General features: G+C 42.3%; 1 protein-coding gene across 1 annotated transcript in view; it reads right to left on the bottom strand.

The window, feature by feature from the left end:
- akap13 (A-kinase anchoring protein 13) overlaps positions 1-17267 on the bottom strand; it is a 140945-nt gene that overhangs the window by 86765 nt on the left and 36913 nt on the right. The window contains exons 7-9 of the mRNA XM_074666000.1: positions 15375-15570; positions 13177-15124; positions 11691-11770 (exon numbers count right to left, since the gene is read on the bottom strand). Of these exons, the coding sequence (XP_074522101.1) occupies positions 11691-11770; positions 13177-15124; positions 15375-15570 (2224 nt within the window). The remainder of the gene's footprint in view (positions 1-11690; positions 11771-13176; positions 15125-15374; positions 15571-17267) is intronic.

The raw sequence follows: 17267 nt of genomic DNA, 5'->3' as shown, positions 1-17267 counted from the left end.
TTGCAGTGGCACGAAAAGAAGAAACCAAGAGAAGAAGTCGACGAAGCAGATAAAGGCAGTGTTGAAGATATTTCCTAAAATGACATCACCATAAAAGCAACAACAAATATCACAAATATCAAAACAAGCACACTGACTCATTTCTGTTGATGGGTTAAAAGGGTAACCCTTGGTTCTTTACTCAGTGAGGAATTCTTTAGGAAGAAACCTGTATAACTCCTGGAGAACCTTGTCCTGAATCAGAAGTTTTCTAACCTACAGAGAGAAAATCATCAATACTGCAAGGAATGAAGAGTCAGGGAATGAAGCAGCAGCTGCAAGGACACAAATCAGCAACAGTTGTCCCCTCTGTTGACAGAGAGAGCAACTATTTCTGTGATCAGAAAAAAAACAAATAACCTTAGATATGTGTGAGAGCTGAAAGTGTCTGGATTTTGTCTGGATTTATATATAATATAATAAAACACTGGAATGCACTGGGTTTGTAAGTTTGTGTAGTGTGAAGGCTGACTCTGGGTTACTGTACTTAGTGAGTAGACTGATGATGTGTTTTGTGACTGCAGGCCAGCAGAGATGCTGGGATGTGAAACGCTGGTTGGAATGAAGTCATTTGGCCCAACGCCTGTTTCCATCTGAGGCCAGAGGAAACCGTTAGCCCAGCACAGCCTTTTTCCCACACCACCATATCTCCCTCCCTCCCTCCCTCCCTCCCTCCCTCCCTCCCTCCCTCACTCTTGCTGTTTTTCTCTGTCTCTGTCCCTCTGTCTGTCATACACACTGCTATCCTTGCTATGTCACCCAAGCAGAGAAGCTGACATCAGGCACAAGTTTAGAAAGTGACAATAGACTATAGAAAGGTGTCACATAAACCAGAGACACACTTCATAGATGTTTCCTCTCAGTGCCCCTCAGTCTGAACCGGCAAACAGTGTGACTGTCACCATGACGCACTGCAGGTCAGGGGTTAAGAGCTGGGATTATCACTAATACTCATCCGGTAATAGGAAATTATTCAGACTTGAGTCAGTAACTTTGTCTGGATTACATCAGTTTTATCTTCTGTGGTTGACATTTATTAGTAACTAATAGCTAGCACACTGTCGTTTACACTATGAACAGCTTTTTTCCACTTAATTAAATGCTATATTAGGAGTTTTTACCTCTTACTAAAACAAACATATTTGCAGATGAAAGCCAACGACACCATCAGCACTGAGACTGTATTTTTTTTTTTTTTTTTTTTAATTTTACGTGAGGGTGAGATGTTTGGATGAAGCTACTTCCATTTATTCTTAAAATCAGATTTATTTCTTGTATCATTAATCCAAAATTAGCTTGAAAAGGAAATGGAGTAAAAAAGTAACCAGGAAAGGACCAAATCACCTGATACATGTTAAATGTGCAAACAGAATAACACACTTGAAACAACAGTGAAAGCACTCAGGATACACTGCACATGACTTAATTTCTCTAGGATTATGTGGAGTAACTTTCAGGTACCTCCAAACAGGTTTAAGGTTTACATTTTTAAAGTAGTTTATTTTGATAACTATATATCTTTTTTATACACTTTGTTTATCTGCAGTAACGCATTTACATGACATACATTTACAACACAGAGGAAACACATAGGCAAACTAAAAGCACTGATGTCAAGCAGGTGTCAGTTTTTACTGTGTTCTGTCATAGCTCAACAATTTAGTTGCCCTCTATTTGTCTCTGTTAGGTACTTCGTTGTGACTGGCCATTACACAGCAACATGTCAAAGCAGTGGTTTATTTATTTCTAAAGAGCAGGCATGAAGAGACCGTTGCTGAACATTTAACAGAGCAGGGTGTGGGAGACGTCAGTGTTCAGGGACTTAAAATGGAAAAGAGACTGAATCCTGTGCAGCACTGATTTGTGGCGTCATGTTTTATTTCACTATCAGTGGAAATGTTCAGTTTAATGTGTGATAACAGCCAGCTTAGCTCATTTTAAGGCTATGAGAAAGGCTAAGGGAAACACATAACTGAAAGAGTGCGTGAGTAATTTTATTTTTTTTATTTCTTATTTTTTTAACTGTAGTTCCAAATCCCATAATGTAGTATAATTATTAAATCATTACAATTTTATATATGAATTCATCACCACATATCATAAAAAGAGGCTGATGCTGACTGAACTTCTTCTAAAAGTATCTGTTCACAAACCTGGTCACTACCAGAGATCATGTATTATTCATTATTGGAGTTATTTGGGGACTTTTTGCCTTTTTTGACAGGACAGAGAGACACAGGAAATTAGGGCAAAGTGTGTGTGTGTGGGGGGTGACATGCAGCAAAGGATCATTCAAGAAGTTGAACCTGAGACCACTATGACAATGAGCCAGTACAGCTGCTGTATTTGGTCAACAGGTTGGGTTTTAACCTCTGAGTGAAACAGGTGTTTCAGCCAGAACAAGTTTTGATCAGACGATAGCCTTGGATCACAGCTCTGAAGATCATGCAAGGTTTGTTGAAAAGTGAGTGGTGAGAGCTTCTGATACAGTTCAAGTTTGGATCAAAGACTGAGAATGAATGACCAACAAACTCACAAAATTTCCATCTCTGCTAACACACAGCGCAGCAGCAAGAAGAAACTCACTGATTGATTAAGCTTGATCAGAGGTTTAATCATTATCCATCATCTGTAGTACATCCATAGATGTTTCTTTAAAAACAAATCAATGACACCTGTTCCAACTTTGCAGTATGCTAAGGATCTAAGCTGCATGCAGGAGTCACAATGAGTATAAACACTGGTTGGAGCAGGTCCACCTCCACGGTTGGATGGAAACTTCTTTATGATTCAAACCAAAACAGTCAACAGGACTCGCTCCTGTCCTAGAGCCAAAACACAAACTCAAGCTGGAGTGAATAAACAGTTTGTATGTTGACATTCAGAGAGCTGCGGGATCCCTTAAAGCCTCCATTCAGAAAAGTTTCTCAGACCACAGAGCACATGAGGTAAAGCAACAGGAGCTTCCAGGTGTGACGGCACATACGGAAAACCCTGCTGGATGTTTTATTGTGTTTTAGATGTATAGGTTTAGAATAAGTACAGACCTCTCTGACTGAAAAGTCCAGGAAAGACCTTAAACTGTCTGAGCCTCATTAAGTTTCATACACGGTTATTCCACTGAGATGGACGGAGTGCAGCATGCATCCAGAAACCGCACTCCACCCCAAAATAATCAGCACCCTGTGTGTGCGCAGGGCCACTATCAACAACCATGCAATCATCTCCCAGGGTGCAACACAGCAAAAACCCATCACAACACTCCAGGCAGACAGCTGCCGATTTGCCCAAACACGCTGGGAAACTTTGAGATGGTTCAGATTAAATTTTACTGAAGAAATAAGTTTTCTCAACAACTTCCAGAAAAGTCTGATCAGGCCTTTGAAACAATCTGTCCAGGGAGCTTAAGCTTTTAAATCACATCCCAGAGCTCCCTTAATTCTGTAATTACTTCATTAATTAACTTTGGCCTCTTTTTTATGCCTTCCTTTTATGATTTCAGTCTCTGTTTTTATTCCTCACTTTGCTTTTATTACCTCAGCCATAACGTGTTCCCTGTTTAAAGCACTTAGTTTTCAAAGCTTCTCCTCAATGACGGTTATTATCAAAGCAGTAGCAGTATCATCGAACCACGTAACTTTGTTTAGAAGTGCCGATGTGTTTCCTACCTTAATCAACACCACGTCTACAGCCCTCTCTCCTTTAGCACAGAGGCTGTACCTCCGCTTGTGTCGTTCGTACATTTTCCCCTCAAATATCCAGAGCAGATGCAGTGAACAGAAGGTTAAAATCCGGCAGAAGCACTTTTGAGGAGAGCTGAAGCTGTCTGCTAAGCTTCACATCTGGCCACAGAGGCAGACTTCACCAGGACTCAGGCTTTACTCCCTCCCTCCTTCTCCTCTTTCCTCCCTCCCTCCCTGCCTGCCTCTCTGCCTTTTCTTCTCTTCTGTCGCCTCTAAACTTCTCTCCTGACTCATGCTCCTGCTCTCTGTATTTTCTCTCTCAGTCTCTCCCTCAGTGTGACTGAGGATCTCTTGCTCTCTCTGTCTCTCATTGTATAAATCAGGCAGTGAAAGTAGTGCATTGTTAAACTGTGACAGATGGCAGCAGGGCATTATTACTTTACTAGTTAAACTGATTCAATCACCACACTTCATGCTGTTGAGATGTAACCCCCCCTGCTGGATGAGGACGTACTTCAGGCCACCTGTGAGACGCCGACAGGGAGTGATTGCACTTTTCTCAGATGATGGATATGGCCTGTGGCTGTGTTGATAAAACTTCACAGTGATGTTATGGAAGTAAATAAAACAGCCTAGCTTTTATATCAATCCACATGAGAGGGCAGGCAGGACAAGCTAGTCTCCAGAGCTAGTCTCCCAAGCTAGTCTCTGGAGCTCACATGCACATGCGTTTCGTTACGGCTGTACCTGGCTGACATGGAATACAGGCATTGTGCCCACCTGGATATTTACTTTTGGATGAGTATCATGTGTTTTATGTTTCAGTTGTTGATGATATTCCAGCATCATGGAAGAGATCGAACCTAAAAACAATCACTCCTGCACAAATATCAGTATTTTGGTATTTGTGCCTTCCTATAGTCGCAGGATGGGTTCAGTAGCACAAGAGCTCAACTAACACAGAGCACTCTGTCAGAGGAGATAGAGGCTATGGCTAATGGTGTCACTGATGTGGTTAAAGGGGCATTGGTCCCCTTTTTTAAACAGGTGTAAAAAAAAAAAAGGAATTTTTACAAATTTAACCGTGTTTCAGAAGGGATGCACTGATGAAACTTTATAAGCCACAATACCAATACCTCAGCTTTGGTACCAGCTCATACTAATAGTGATACAAGCTGGTACCAGTATTAATTTTGCATTCTCTATTCCTTGATGAGAAGATGAGAATGAGAGATGTTTTGTCAACTTCAAGATTTTTGAACTTAATAAACCAAAATAAAATGTAACTAGAAGAGCACTCAGAGAGCTCAGACCTCCGCCAAGCACAGTCCTACTTTAATGTTATACTCCCTTTCAGCAGACTATCTGCTACAATTTGGTGTTAGTTGCAGGTTTGGACAATAATTTGTTACCTGACAGTGTTGAAAATTATGATGACCCAGTACATAATAACAAATCTTTATTGCAGACACAGGTCCATATACAAAAAAAACAAACAAACAAAACAGACATAAAAGTAAGCAGTAATACATAGAAAGATGCCCAGAAACATAAGGTACAGGTTATAGAGCTATTAGATTTTATATAACCTATTGCACCAATGTCGCCTCAGCTTAGAAGTAAATCTATAGCAGCTTTTCTTTGGGCTGACTAAGGCTTCTATTATGTTGTTCTCAGACTGATCAAGTTGACAGATAAAACTGAACATCATCTTTCTTAAAAGAGCCTCACATGTTGGCACCTGATTGGACACAAATAACTGGCTGGCTCTATGCCACCTTGGGACATGAAGCAGAAGCCTCAGAGCATCGTTGTAAGCTACTTTGAACCGCTGCATACTCAGTGCCTTGAAGTTAGACCACAAATGAGCAGTGTAGAGTGGGGTAATGTAAGCCCTGAAAAGTGATTTTATTCATTTTATATTCCAGATCTTAGAATCCAGAATATTGCCAGGATCTGGATTGTACTTTTACATCTGTCAGAAATTATGGTGACCTTGTCTTGTATTGTTTTGCAAAGGAATCCAACCATTTATCATGGAGTTATGTACACATATGGTGAAAACGGCCCTATCTCACAATGATAAAGAATCCTTTAAAAAAATCCTGGATCCAGACGGTGATCTGGATCACCTCCAAAATTTAATCACTTCTTCCTTATCCCATTTTGAACATTTCCTGAAAATTTCATCAAGATCCATTAGTTACTTTTTGAGTTATGTTGTTCACAGACAGACAAACTCTCCCAAAAACACAACCTCCTTGGAGGAGGTAGATATATTCAAACTGCCTTCACAAATGTGTAAATGTGGGATTACAGACTAACTTTAAACCTCAAGAGTGGATATGTAAGGGAATAAACTTGCACATATTGTCAATTTTCATCAGAGTTGTTTGTGAAACAAGTGAAATGTCTCTAAACTGCTTAGCTGCTGTGGTTGTCTTCCTTGTTGATATTTTATTTCTGCCTGGCAAAAACACACAGACCTACTAGGTCCTGTGGATCTGCTCTTTGTCACTGATATCTGATTTAACTTTTAACCAGAATCAGGTCGGTGCATCCCTGGTTTGAGAGATTTACAGTTGGGCTTCACAAGACAGCTTGTCAGCACCAGCGAGAAACCACCTTGCATGCCTTCTAGCTCTGATTTTTTTTTACTTCTGTGAAGTGTTTTCCTGCAAGATATCCATGCTTCTTTCATGTATCACCTTTATGATAAAATCCTCAGAGGGGAAAGTGCCAGAATTAGAGGTTATAACGGCGGCGTTGCTGTGGCAAGATGACATCACTGTGAGTCAGTGGATTGGGCAGGACGGTATACTGCTGTGTGTGTGTGTCTGAGTATGTGTGTGTGTCCCCAAAGCTTCCCCGACACTGTGACACAACTTGAAAAGACACACTGGAACATCATTATAACACAGATATGAAAGCACGAAGGTGATGAGGCGGCTGCAGACGTGAATGTAATAAGGGCTGAAGAGAAGTCTTGCCGGCACATGTTGAGACAGGTTGGCAGATTAATTTCATCTGTGATTTTATGATCTATGTTCTCTCAATAAATTATACATGATGATAAAGCTCTTGTCTTTGTCTAGGTTTATTTTGGGGGTTTTGTGTCTTTTTTTAGAGATTCAGGACAGAGGATAGAGAAAGAACCTGGCAGAGAGACAAATGACCACATGCTGGAAACAAACCCGGGTCGCCAGCTTCAAGGACTACAGCCTCTGCACATGTTCAGTGCAGTTTCACCAAAGAGCCAACCCAGTATGATGATCAAACACCAGAATGCAAAAAGAGCTAGATTGAAAGAAAAAAGAAATGTTTACCCTAATATGTGGAAATGAATGCAAAATCATCCCCCACAAGTCCTTGAGTTTGTCTGTCAAATTGCAGAATATTTCATCATTATTTTCAATATTTTGAAAGGACACCACACTCTACGCCAATTTTCCTCACAGTCTGCCATCATGTGACAAAGTTTTAAAAACTTGTGAATGATTTCTGTCCCCACCACCTCAACATTTACACTCACATCAGCACTGGGTCTGGGAAACACTGTGTTTAAAGCATGTGATATTTAGATTCATGTAAACATTTGGTTGTTTACACGAGTCTCCCATCTCAGATCCTCGAATCAGCCGGCCAATCACACTCAGGTGTCAAAGCCAGCAGCCACAAACAAATAAAAGTCCCCTCTAATCCACACTCACCAGCAGAGCAGCAGGTGTTTCAAAGTTCATGCAGACGCTGCAAACAATCGGTTGAACCCGGTGAACCACAGTTTGCACACAATATATGAAATTTTAATAATAAGCTGCACCTTTTATAAGATTTGAAAAAGTCTACAGTGAGAATATTGAGGTGAGACAGGTAAGGTTTGATCTCACCCCCCCAGTCACTGGAGAAGTTCAGGCTCCATTTGCACATGAGTTACTGCATGAAGGCAGCACAGATCCCTATTACAAGTCAGTGTACCATCAAAATGGCTTTAAAGCTGTTCTTTTAAGGTCACATAGAGTTACATAATGCTGTGTTAATTCCCCAAACATCTTCCTGGCTTGAATAACCCCAACTCCCAACAAGACGATGAGGCAGAACAGCACAGAGCCACACACATCTAAACACACACAAACAAAAAATGAGTCATGTTAGAGAGCAAAACGGCTCCTCCTCACAGCCCAAACCACTGGCTCTTTCATCCTCTTTACATCCCTCACACTCTTTCTTTAATGCCTGTCTTTAACAGCCAAGGGGTCAACTTACCACAGCAGCAAACACAGGAGTCAGACGTTTCCTGCTAATGCAGCTTATGAATCAAATATGACCAGAAATTATTTCCCGTCCACAAAATATTTTGCTGTTGAACCTCTGTGCTCGACTTTCATCTGTTGTAAGCAGTGGGAGAAGCTTTTCAGCAGAACAAGTGCAGAAACCGAGGCACAAATAGGAAAAAATGAACTGTATCCTATCGAGGTAAGGGCACTGTGACCGATCATATCAGTAAAGAAAAATACTTTTTACCTCTGAACAAACAGAGAAAATGTTTCCCTGAGGTTTAGAACATATAGCAGTGAAGTCAAGCCTGAACAATGTGGTAAATAAGGCTGTGATTTATAGGCTATATTACAGTATATAATACATTGTTAGGGCTGCTTTTTTTAGGCCCTTGGCTGTGAAGTTCACACACTCGATGAGCTGTTTACTCTGGAAAATGTAATATCACAGGTGAAATCTCCAGAGCTGCTGTGAAATGCAGACACTGCACACATAAAGGTAAGCAACACTGGTGGCTCAAAGTGTTTATTGAAAAGGCCTTGGCAGCAGCACATTAACCTTAACTGCTGCTTTTTCCTCTTACAGCAGGTGTTAAAGATGTTTCTCTGTGCACAGGAATCCTATCTGAAAGAAAACCATCAACACTCCTGCATTGACTGCCTACAGGTCACAGCGTTTATGACTATGGATCTGTGTATTGTTGTATTGTGAAGATTCAGAAGCTTTTGATGGTGGTTCAAGCAGGATTGAATTATTTGCCATTTACACACAATCGTTCACACATTCCTCCCATATCGCTTTATGCAGCTATGTGCTATCATCATTTAGACTGATCTTCTTAAAGCTGATGACTTCAGATTTATGAGCCTCACTAAAGATACCTCTTTTTATCGGGGTGTTCCCTTTCAAAGTAACAACAACTCTGTTATTACAGATGATAGTAAAATAACTTTTTTTGTAATTATGAATATATATAACATATATCTACAGAAAAGGATTCAGGCCACTGGAACAAAATAAACAAACAAAATTGAAAAATCATTTTCCAACATTTTTTAAATTACAATTTTTTTCTCAGAAAAAAATCAGGATTCTGAGATTACAAAGCAGAATAAGGGGTCACTGAGGAAAAAAAAATAAAAAACTAACTTTTTTTTTACAGAACTTTTCTTTTCTCAGAATTCTGACTTTTCTCTCAGACTTCAAATATTAAAGTCAGAATTCTGAGATAACGGAGCAGGATTATGGATTATTTAATTTTTTTTTTTTTTTTAAGAATATTTCTCTTGGACTTCTAATATCAAAGTCAGGATTCTGCCTATTTTCTCAAATTTCTAAGATAAAACTCAGAATTCTGGGATTACGGAGCAGCATAAAGGCTACTGGGGGAAAAAAAAAAAACTTTTTTTATCTTTTATTTTTTTTTATTTTTTTTTGAAAGAATTTTTCTCTTAGACTTCTGAGATTGAAATCAAAATTCAGATTTTTTTCTTAGACTTTTGGGATTAAAGTCAGAAATGTTGCGATTATGGAGCAGGATTATGGCCACTGGGGAAAAAAAAACCTCACTTTTTAAAAAAAAATTATCAGAATTTTTGCCTCAGACTTTACAGAGCAGGATAAGGGTACTGGGGGGGAAAAAACACTTGTTTTGTTTTGTTTTTTTAATAGAATTTTTACTTCAGACTTCTGAGATTAAAGTCAGAATTCAGAGAAAAAAGTCAGAATTCTGACTTTAATCTCAGAAGTCTGAAGTTAAAATTCTGTTCGAAAAAAAAAGTGTTGGGTTTTTTTCCCAGTGGCCCTTATCCCACAGGATTCACTGGATTCAATTGTAACTTTTCATCACTTCCTTTATAATCAAATATAATCAAAATGGCACAGATCTGATCAGACTCATCTTCATCTTTTCTCTCACCCTAGCTTGTGTGACCCTTTCATGTATCCAAACTGCCTGCTCTTCATATAAATCACAGGAGATTTGAACAGAATCAAATGGCGTATCATTAAATTCTCCAATCTGTCAAGAGGACAAACTCAAGTGTTGCCTTTAAGGTCTACAACGCCCTCTGCTGGCGCCCTCAGCACACTGCTCACTCTGCATGTTTCCTCCTGCAGTCAAACATCTGGCATTCAGAACAAGCCGCTGACCTAAACCGCAGCCCAGGAATAAGCAGAGCCTCTCCAGTCTAAGGCTGCTGAGGAATCTGTTAGTCAGCAACATTTCAGAGTAAAAACCTCGTCTAGTGAAGATCACATCCATGTGCTCTGTGGCCGAGCGGAGAATGAACTGAATAACACGGCTTACAGGGTGAGTTTGGGAAATCCTGATGGATTCTTGAGAAAAGTGAATTTAGAGCTCTTACTTTGAGACATCTGACCAGTCATTTATATCTTAACAAACATCTGCGCTCATTGTGTATTAACAAAACAAAAAAGACAGCAGTTTTTACTCAATGTTTCTGACAGCTCTCTACCTACACTCTGCAGATCTCTGGTTTTTATGCTCCTCATACGCATTAGTTATAATTCTTGGCCAGCTCTTCCTAATATTGCATTGCAAATCAACAAAAGCAAAGACCTATGCTAATGAAGCTACAGCTTTGTTTTACTGAGCACAAATATTTTGTTTCTTCCAAAACATTAATTTCAATCTGTTGAGCAGATAAAAAATGTACAAACTTAATCTGGAGTCTGCAGAAGCACGACTCTTGTGCACTGCCGTGCTGCCTGTCCATGCAGACAGAATGCAGAATCAGTTCATTGTTAAGCCCTATCATCACCACATTGAGCAGAAGTCATGCACGGCATTGCATGTTGCACGGGATATAAATGAGATGCATTCAGGCTCTCAGGATGCGGGGATCAGTCCGAGAAAACAGGCAGACAAACTTTGGAGAACACATGATGACTACAAAGTTTTTCTGTCACGCTCAACATGTTGCTCGCTGTGTTCACGGCTGTCTGATCAAATTTACTGTCACTGTGTGCTCACTAGCTTCTCTAAGTAGTTTAAAGCAATCCTTATTATTAATGTTTGCACTGGTTATCCATGAAGGGGATGTTTGGGTGGGGTGGGAGTTTAATGAGTGCTTAAGTTAAAAATGTCAACAGGAATGTTTGTCTCTGATGTAATGGATCTCTTGACAGAAATATGTTCAACATACTGTTCAAGCGATGAAAGAATACTTTCCTTCATACTTACAGTGCGCTTGGACGTTTTTATAGATCCTCCATTTGACTGATGTGTCTGCTTGATTAGCATGGCCTGTTTTTACTCCTCCCTCTCTTTAAAGTACATTTTGTTTTCTCGTTTCAAAATAAACCCCGCTGATCTGTTTTGATAGCCGTGGTAGCTGCCGGTAGCTTCTAAATGAATCAGACTGAGAGGCATTTCTCACAGTAGACATCTTGACTTGATGCAGAAGGTGAGGTACAGGTGGAACTAATGATGTTGTAATGAAGTAATTAGACACACCAGAGTTTGAAGAAGTTACATTCAGAGGAAGACCGCTTTCTCTTGTGTGGCAGCTCAGCTGCCTGTTTGCTCACAGTATCTTTATGCCAAAGGTTGCTCAGGGAGGTTCTCACATTTGGCAAACAATGACTCAACTCTGACTCAAGTTAATCTAACCAGTGTCAATAAGAATACAGTCTGATATTTGATGAGGACTTTAGGAACTTTGATCTTACCGTGGTGGAGTCTGTTTCCTCAGCTGATACACTTTCTTCCTCAGCTGCACAGACCACAGTTTGCTCAGCCGGCATCACCTCTGGAGAAATGCACACAGAACAACACAATGAGTCCACCCGTAAAATGCTCAAAATATAGAAATCAATAACAAGTGGTTAGAGTGAAAGGAAGTGGGGCCTGTACACCCTGACTGCAGATGCTCCGGGAAGTTTCTCAGAGTACAATAGTGCCATAGCAGCTTGTGTCTGGAGTTTTTATGTACTATTAAAACTCTCCTGAAAAGGAAATTTCCCAGGGGCACAATAACCATTTGGATGTAAATGAATTAATCATTCTTTGATTATGAAAACAGAAACCAAATGGTGCATTGATGGTTCGGTGTAATTATCTGAGATGGATTAAAGGAATCTATCTTCTACAGCTCGTTTCGGTGAGCACGGCTTGATGAATGCCAAAGGAAGTGGAAAAGTCTCTAAAAAATAGGCTTGTTGTGTATTTTGTATACATTTTGTTACAGCTTAACATCTCATCTGTATTTCTTCTATTTGATTTCTTAATTTTTGATTTCTTCAAAAGCAAAGAACAATGAAGAGCTTGTCCCTGATCCCCTGTGCTGGCCCTCCATCAGGCTGTAAATACATCCCCTCGCTGTAATGACACCCCACTCTGTGACGCACAGCACCGACCTCACCCTTGACCTTTTCTTTATTGGACTTTGGGTCCAGCACAATCATTCCTGATGAGTGAAAATAAGCGACAGAGGAGTGTTGGATGCTCACTCTGAGGAGGGAGACTCTCACTTCCTGTTTCATACTCCCATCAGCCGGCTCTGTCTGTGTTTGTTTTAGAGAACCCAGCCTTCTAGCTCTGCATCGGAGACTCCGTCACATGCATGGGTAATGTGACCTTGCCTGCTGACGTGCAGTATACTGTGGCCAGAGTCAAACTCAGAACATATGAATATAAAGGGAAGAGCTGTTAAAGCTACACACTGCCTACGGTATCAAATATATAAAGCAGCTTGCTAACCCCAGTGATGTAACATGTCACAAAGTATCCTGTGTCCTGCCATGAAGTGATGCAGCAAATGTATTGTGCTAGAGTCCCAGTTTAGTCTTTTTTTAATTGTTTTTAAATAAGAAAATTAAACCCTGGAGAGTCACTTTGAGCTGAATCCTCATTACAGAGACAATTGGAAGCAGAACAGAAGAAATAATAAGAAAAGGATTCCCTTGAAGAAGCAATACATCACAGCAGGATGACATAGAAATAAAATAAAAACCTCAAGAAGCACAATTATGGCGAGCTACATTACATTTAGCTTTGTGGAGCTGCTGCCATTAATCTCCGCAGGAAGAACAAATCTGATTTAGCATATTTGTTTAGGAACAGGACGTTGACAAACATATTGCCCTGTGATGTATGTGAGTGTGTGAAAGTAGAACAAACCTGGAGGAAGACTGAAATAAATCACAGTTAGCTCACCTTCACTCGTACTGTTTTTGTTCTCTTCAGCTCCGTCCACTGTGTCACAAATCTCTGGGTTTTCTGTCGTCTCATTCTCAGCGTGAGATTCATTGTCCGAAGGAGGTGGTTCAGCTTCAGAGGCATTGACCTCTGCATTATCCGACAGAATGGTGTCATCTGATAAGGATGGGGGAATCTCATCCACAGTCACCTCTGCATCGTCCTGTTTGGGGTTTTGTGGCACCAGATGCACATCACTTTTTTCAGAAGGCGCTAATGTAGGTTTATCACTTTCCTCGTCACCTGCTGGACCGTTGACCTCTAACGCCACATCCTCCAACTCTGCGTTCAGCTCAGAGTCACCGGCCTCTACAGTCTCTGCCAACCCCTGACCCAATAGGTCCTCTTTGGAAAGCTCTGGGTCAGATTTCTCTCCTGTCCCCTCAGGACACAGAGCCTCCATTGTGTGGGGACTGGGTGACAGTTGTGGTTCAGGCTCAGTGCCAGTCTGGCTGCAGTCTGTCTCTGGCAGTGCAGCATCAGTGTCCAGCTCTGAGGGGAGCCCTGTGTCCACGGTTTGTGAATCGTTGTCCTCAGCACTTGGTTCCTCCATTTTAGCTCCCGTCTGATCCTGTTCCTCATAGCTAGCACTGTCCTGAGTGGGGTGGAATATCTCTGTCGTGGAGCTAGCAACAGATTGGAAACTGCCATCATCATCACTAGAGATAGACTGGGTCATAACTGAGCTGAGATCACCCAGTCCTGGGTTAGGAGCTACTTCAGGTGAAGGATCAGCGTGAAAATGTTCTGCAGACACATCAGCAGCCTCATCAGCATCTGTGTTGTAAGGTTCATACATTGACAGAATAGTCCTCTCCATACTGTATCCAGAGGGTTCAGCTACATCCTCAACATCCCGCTCCTCACTGCTCACTCCTCCAGCACAGATCTCAGAGTGACAGCCAGTTTCTGGAGCCGAGCCCCACTGCTGCTCCGTAGCGTAATCCCCACCAGCTGTTTCCTGGTTTTGTTCCAGGCTGTTTGTGTCTGGTGGAGGTTCCCCCTCGTGGAGGCCTTCTATCAAGAGAGGTGGAACAACAGACTCAGGCTCCTTGATTACATCACCGCAGTCTATCAGTGATGGGCTGGGGAGGTCCCCTGGGGCTGATACAGGGTCTATAAACTCCTCTCCCTCTGCCTCCTGCTTGTCTGGAAAGAGGCCATCGCAGGGATCCTCACTGATTTTCATCTCCTCCTCAACGTGCTCTCCTTCCTGACAGCAATCCTTCATTTCAGGATCAGAGCCTTCAGATACCTCTGAGCCCTCCGACGATGGGGACTGGCCCATGACTAAAGCTTCGGGGTCTCCACTGGGCGTTATTAGATCTGTGGAGTCTGTCTCCTCCTCCGGCCTCCCAGCAGTGCTGTCCTCCACTTCCTGCTCTGATCTTTCCTCTCCCTCCGTGGCCTCCTGTCCTTCCCGAATCGCAGCCTCTTCTCTATCAGTTTCCTCCGCCTGTTTACCACAGCCTGTTGAAGCTTGGATTCCCACAGTGGGGCTCTCTCCTTCTGCCTCGCTCTGTGCTTCTTCACACGCACTCAAACTCGGGGAGGAAACACCGGGCTGCTCCTCACTCTGACTCCTTTCGCTGCAATCTCTCCCAGTGTTTGAACTGAGACACACCCAGTCCTCTGGGGGGCCGAGGCCATACTCATGGGGACGTTCTTCTGGCTTTTGACTGCTCAAAGACAAACTCCAGGCTCCCTCTTCATTCCAAGTCTCCCCATGTCCACAATCAACTCTGCTGCTGCTGCTTTCCACCGAGCAGTTTTCCTCTGTTGTCAGATTCAGGCACTCGAATGTTGAAGAAGGCTGCTGTAGACAGGTTGTCTCAGTTTCTACACCATCACAACACTCAGCTGCTGTGTGCAGAGAATCAAACTGCAGCTCCAGCACAGACACTCCCTGCAGAATACAGAAGAGAAGGAGGATAAACGTTAGCTTTTCCCTCAGAGTTGCTCTCTAGCTCTTATCAATCACCAGCTCTGTGATTGCATAAGGTGTTCCACTGGTTATACAAACTGAGCTTGAAGGTTACAAAAAGAGGGCAGTGAAAAGACAAACAATCCAACAATGCCCAGCAGCAGCCCAGGTACTGGGTGAGACTGGCATGAGTGGAAGTGGAGAGCTGAGAGGTCAGGGTGCTGTGGCTCACCTTAGTGTGGAGATGGCAGATCAAGTGCAGCAGCTGCTCGACACTCCTCTGAAGGGTCGGGAGGTCACGGCCTGGCTGGGTCCTCAGAGTCAGAGTGTGTGTGTTCAGCCTCGGGAGGTGGCAAAACACGCGGGCGTCTGTAGAAACCTGCTGGACGGTCTCAGTCCCTTTGTCCGTCTCTGCGTCCGTCTCAGCCCTGCCGTGAAATAAACACTTAGATCATCCTGCATGGTCTGTGGTGTGATTGGCTAACACAGCACAGCTCTGCTTTCAGGAGAAAGTTTAAACAGTGATGTCAGCTGATCTACACTCCCCCTTTCTCCCTGTGATAATCCATGTGCATTACTGACTTCTTTTCCTGCAGTTGCTGTGGTTATGTTAAGTCTATTTGAGCAGTTTAGCACCTAATCAATCATCTCATAGCCGTGCTGTTATGAATGTAAGCAGTTAAAAAGTTCCAGATGCTGTTACCTGTCATAAAATAATGCGCCTCCAACACCGAGACTACTCCTAGATGATAAGCTGACAGAGAAAACTTCACTCCTCCTGCTGCATTAGCTCCAAGTGTAGAAGGTGAAAGCATGTGCAGTGTTTCTGTTCATGAAGACAGCGCTGGAGAGAGGAGACGCCTCCCACTCGGGCAGATCTGTTTGCGTAATGTTGGGTGGATTGCTTTAGCTGCGAGGCCCGGCAGCTGAGGTCACCAGCCCGGCTGCGAGTGACTTCACTTTTCATGAGGGAGATGTAATTACCAACACATAAAGGCTGAGCTGTAAGCTGTAAAGCACATATGGTAATGAGCAGGCTCTTTAAGTGCTAGTTGTCTTTCAGCTTGTGGCATCTTCATTTTGAGCTAAGTGAAAACTATTCTGCAGCGGATAAGTAGAGCTCTTAAAGAACATAAAGAGGGTCTATTTCCACTTTAAGGCTTGTCTTGGGCTGTCTCTGTTTTTTCACTTCAGTTGAATGTTTCATCATTAAATGTTAAAGGAATATGACCTTACTTATCACTCAGGTAGTGTTAGGGGGAAAAACTGACAAGAGCAAATAAAACAGTCTCTTTTGAGTACACTTTGCAGCAGAGTGTGTGGATAACAGTGAAGTTAAAGGTCCAATATTATGCAAAAATCACTTTATTAAGTCTTTTAGTGAAATTTGTGGGTCTTTGGCTTTCCTCCAAGCCCACAAAATGTGATATTTCATGACAAAACCTGTACTTAGTAGTGCTTGTGAATGTAAAATCCTGACCTAAAACGAGCTGTTCGGAATTTCCGGGATTTGCAGACGTCAGCTTTTTTGACCTATCAGGAGCAAGTCTGACCTGATTGGTCCACTGGAGCAGATACCCCTAAATCCCCTCCCCACCCACTCCCCTCCCGGGAGGAGAATGCCAAAGTTGAAGAGCCATCACTGCTTTGTTTTTGGCTGTAAACAGCCACATAGTTCCATCATGCACGAGCTTCTCATCTTGGAAGAAGACAAGACTAAGTGGCTAGAGTTCATTTATCAAGGAAATGTGCCAGCTACACTCAGTAAAACTCTGCATGTGTGTGCTAGTCACTTCATAGCCGACTGCTTTTCCAACTTTGGACAGTACAACAGAGGGCTAGTGAATAGACTGGTCCTGAATCCAGGCGCATTACCAACCATCCACCAACAAACCTCGGACCCTGGAAATGTGAGTATTTTCTGAGTTAGCTTCAGGATGCTAACTGTAGCTGTGGTTAGCCTGTTGTTTTAGCCTGTAATGTTATGGTTAACAAGCTTCACTGTTTTCTAAACATTGTGCACTCAGAGCTCGTGGCGCTGCTCTCAGTGATGCGGAAGAGCGGGGGGGTATCAGCAGTGGCTCATTTACATATGAAGGTCACGCCCACTAAATCAGACCGTTCT

Source organism: Halichoeres trimaculatus, unplaced genomic scaffold, assembly GCF_033239565.1.
Source record: "Halichoeres trimaculatus isolate MK-OKI-2021-1 unplaced genomic scaffold, fHalTri1.1 fHalTri1_scaffold_3, whole genome shotgun sequence".
Taxonomy (NCBI): Eukaryota; Metazoa; Chordata; class Actinopteri; order Labriformes; family Labridae; genus Halichoeres; species Halichoeres trimaculatus.
This window is presented reverse-complemented; position numbering and strand designations above follow the sequence as displayed.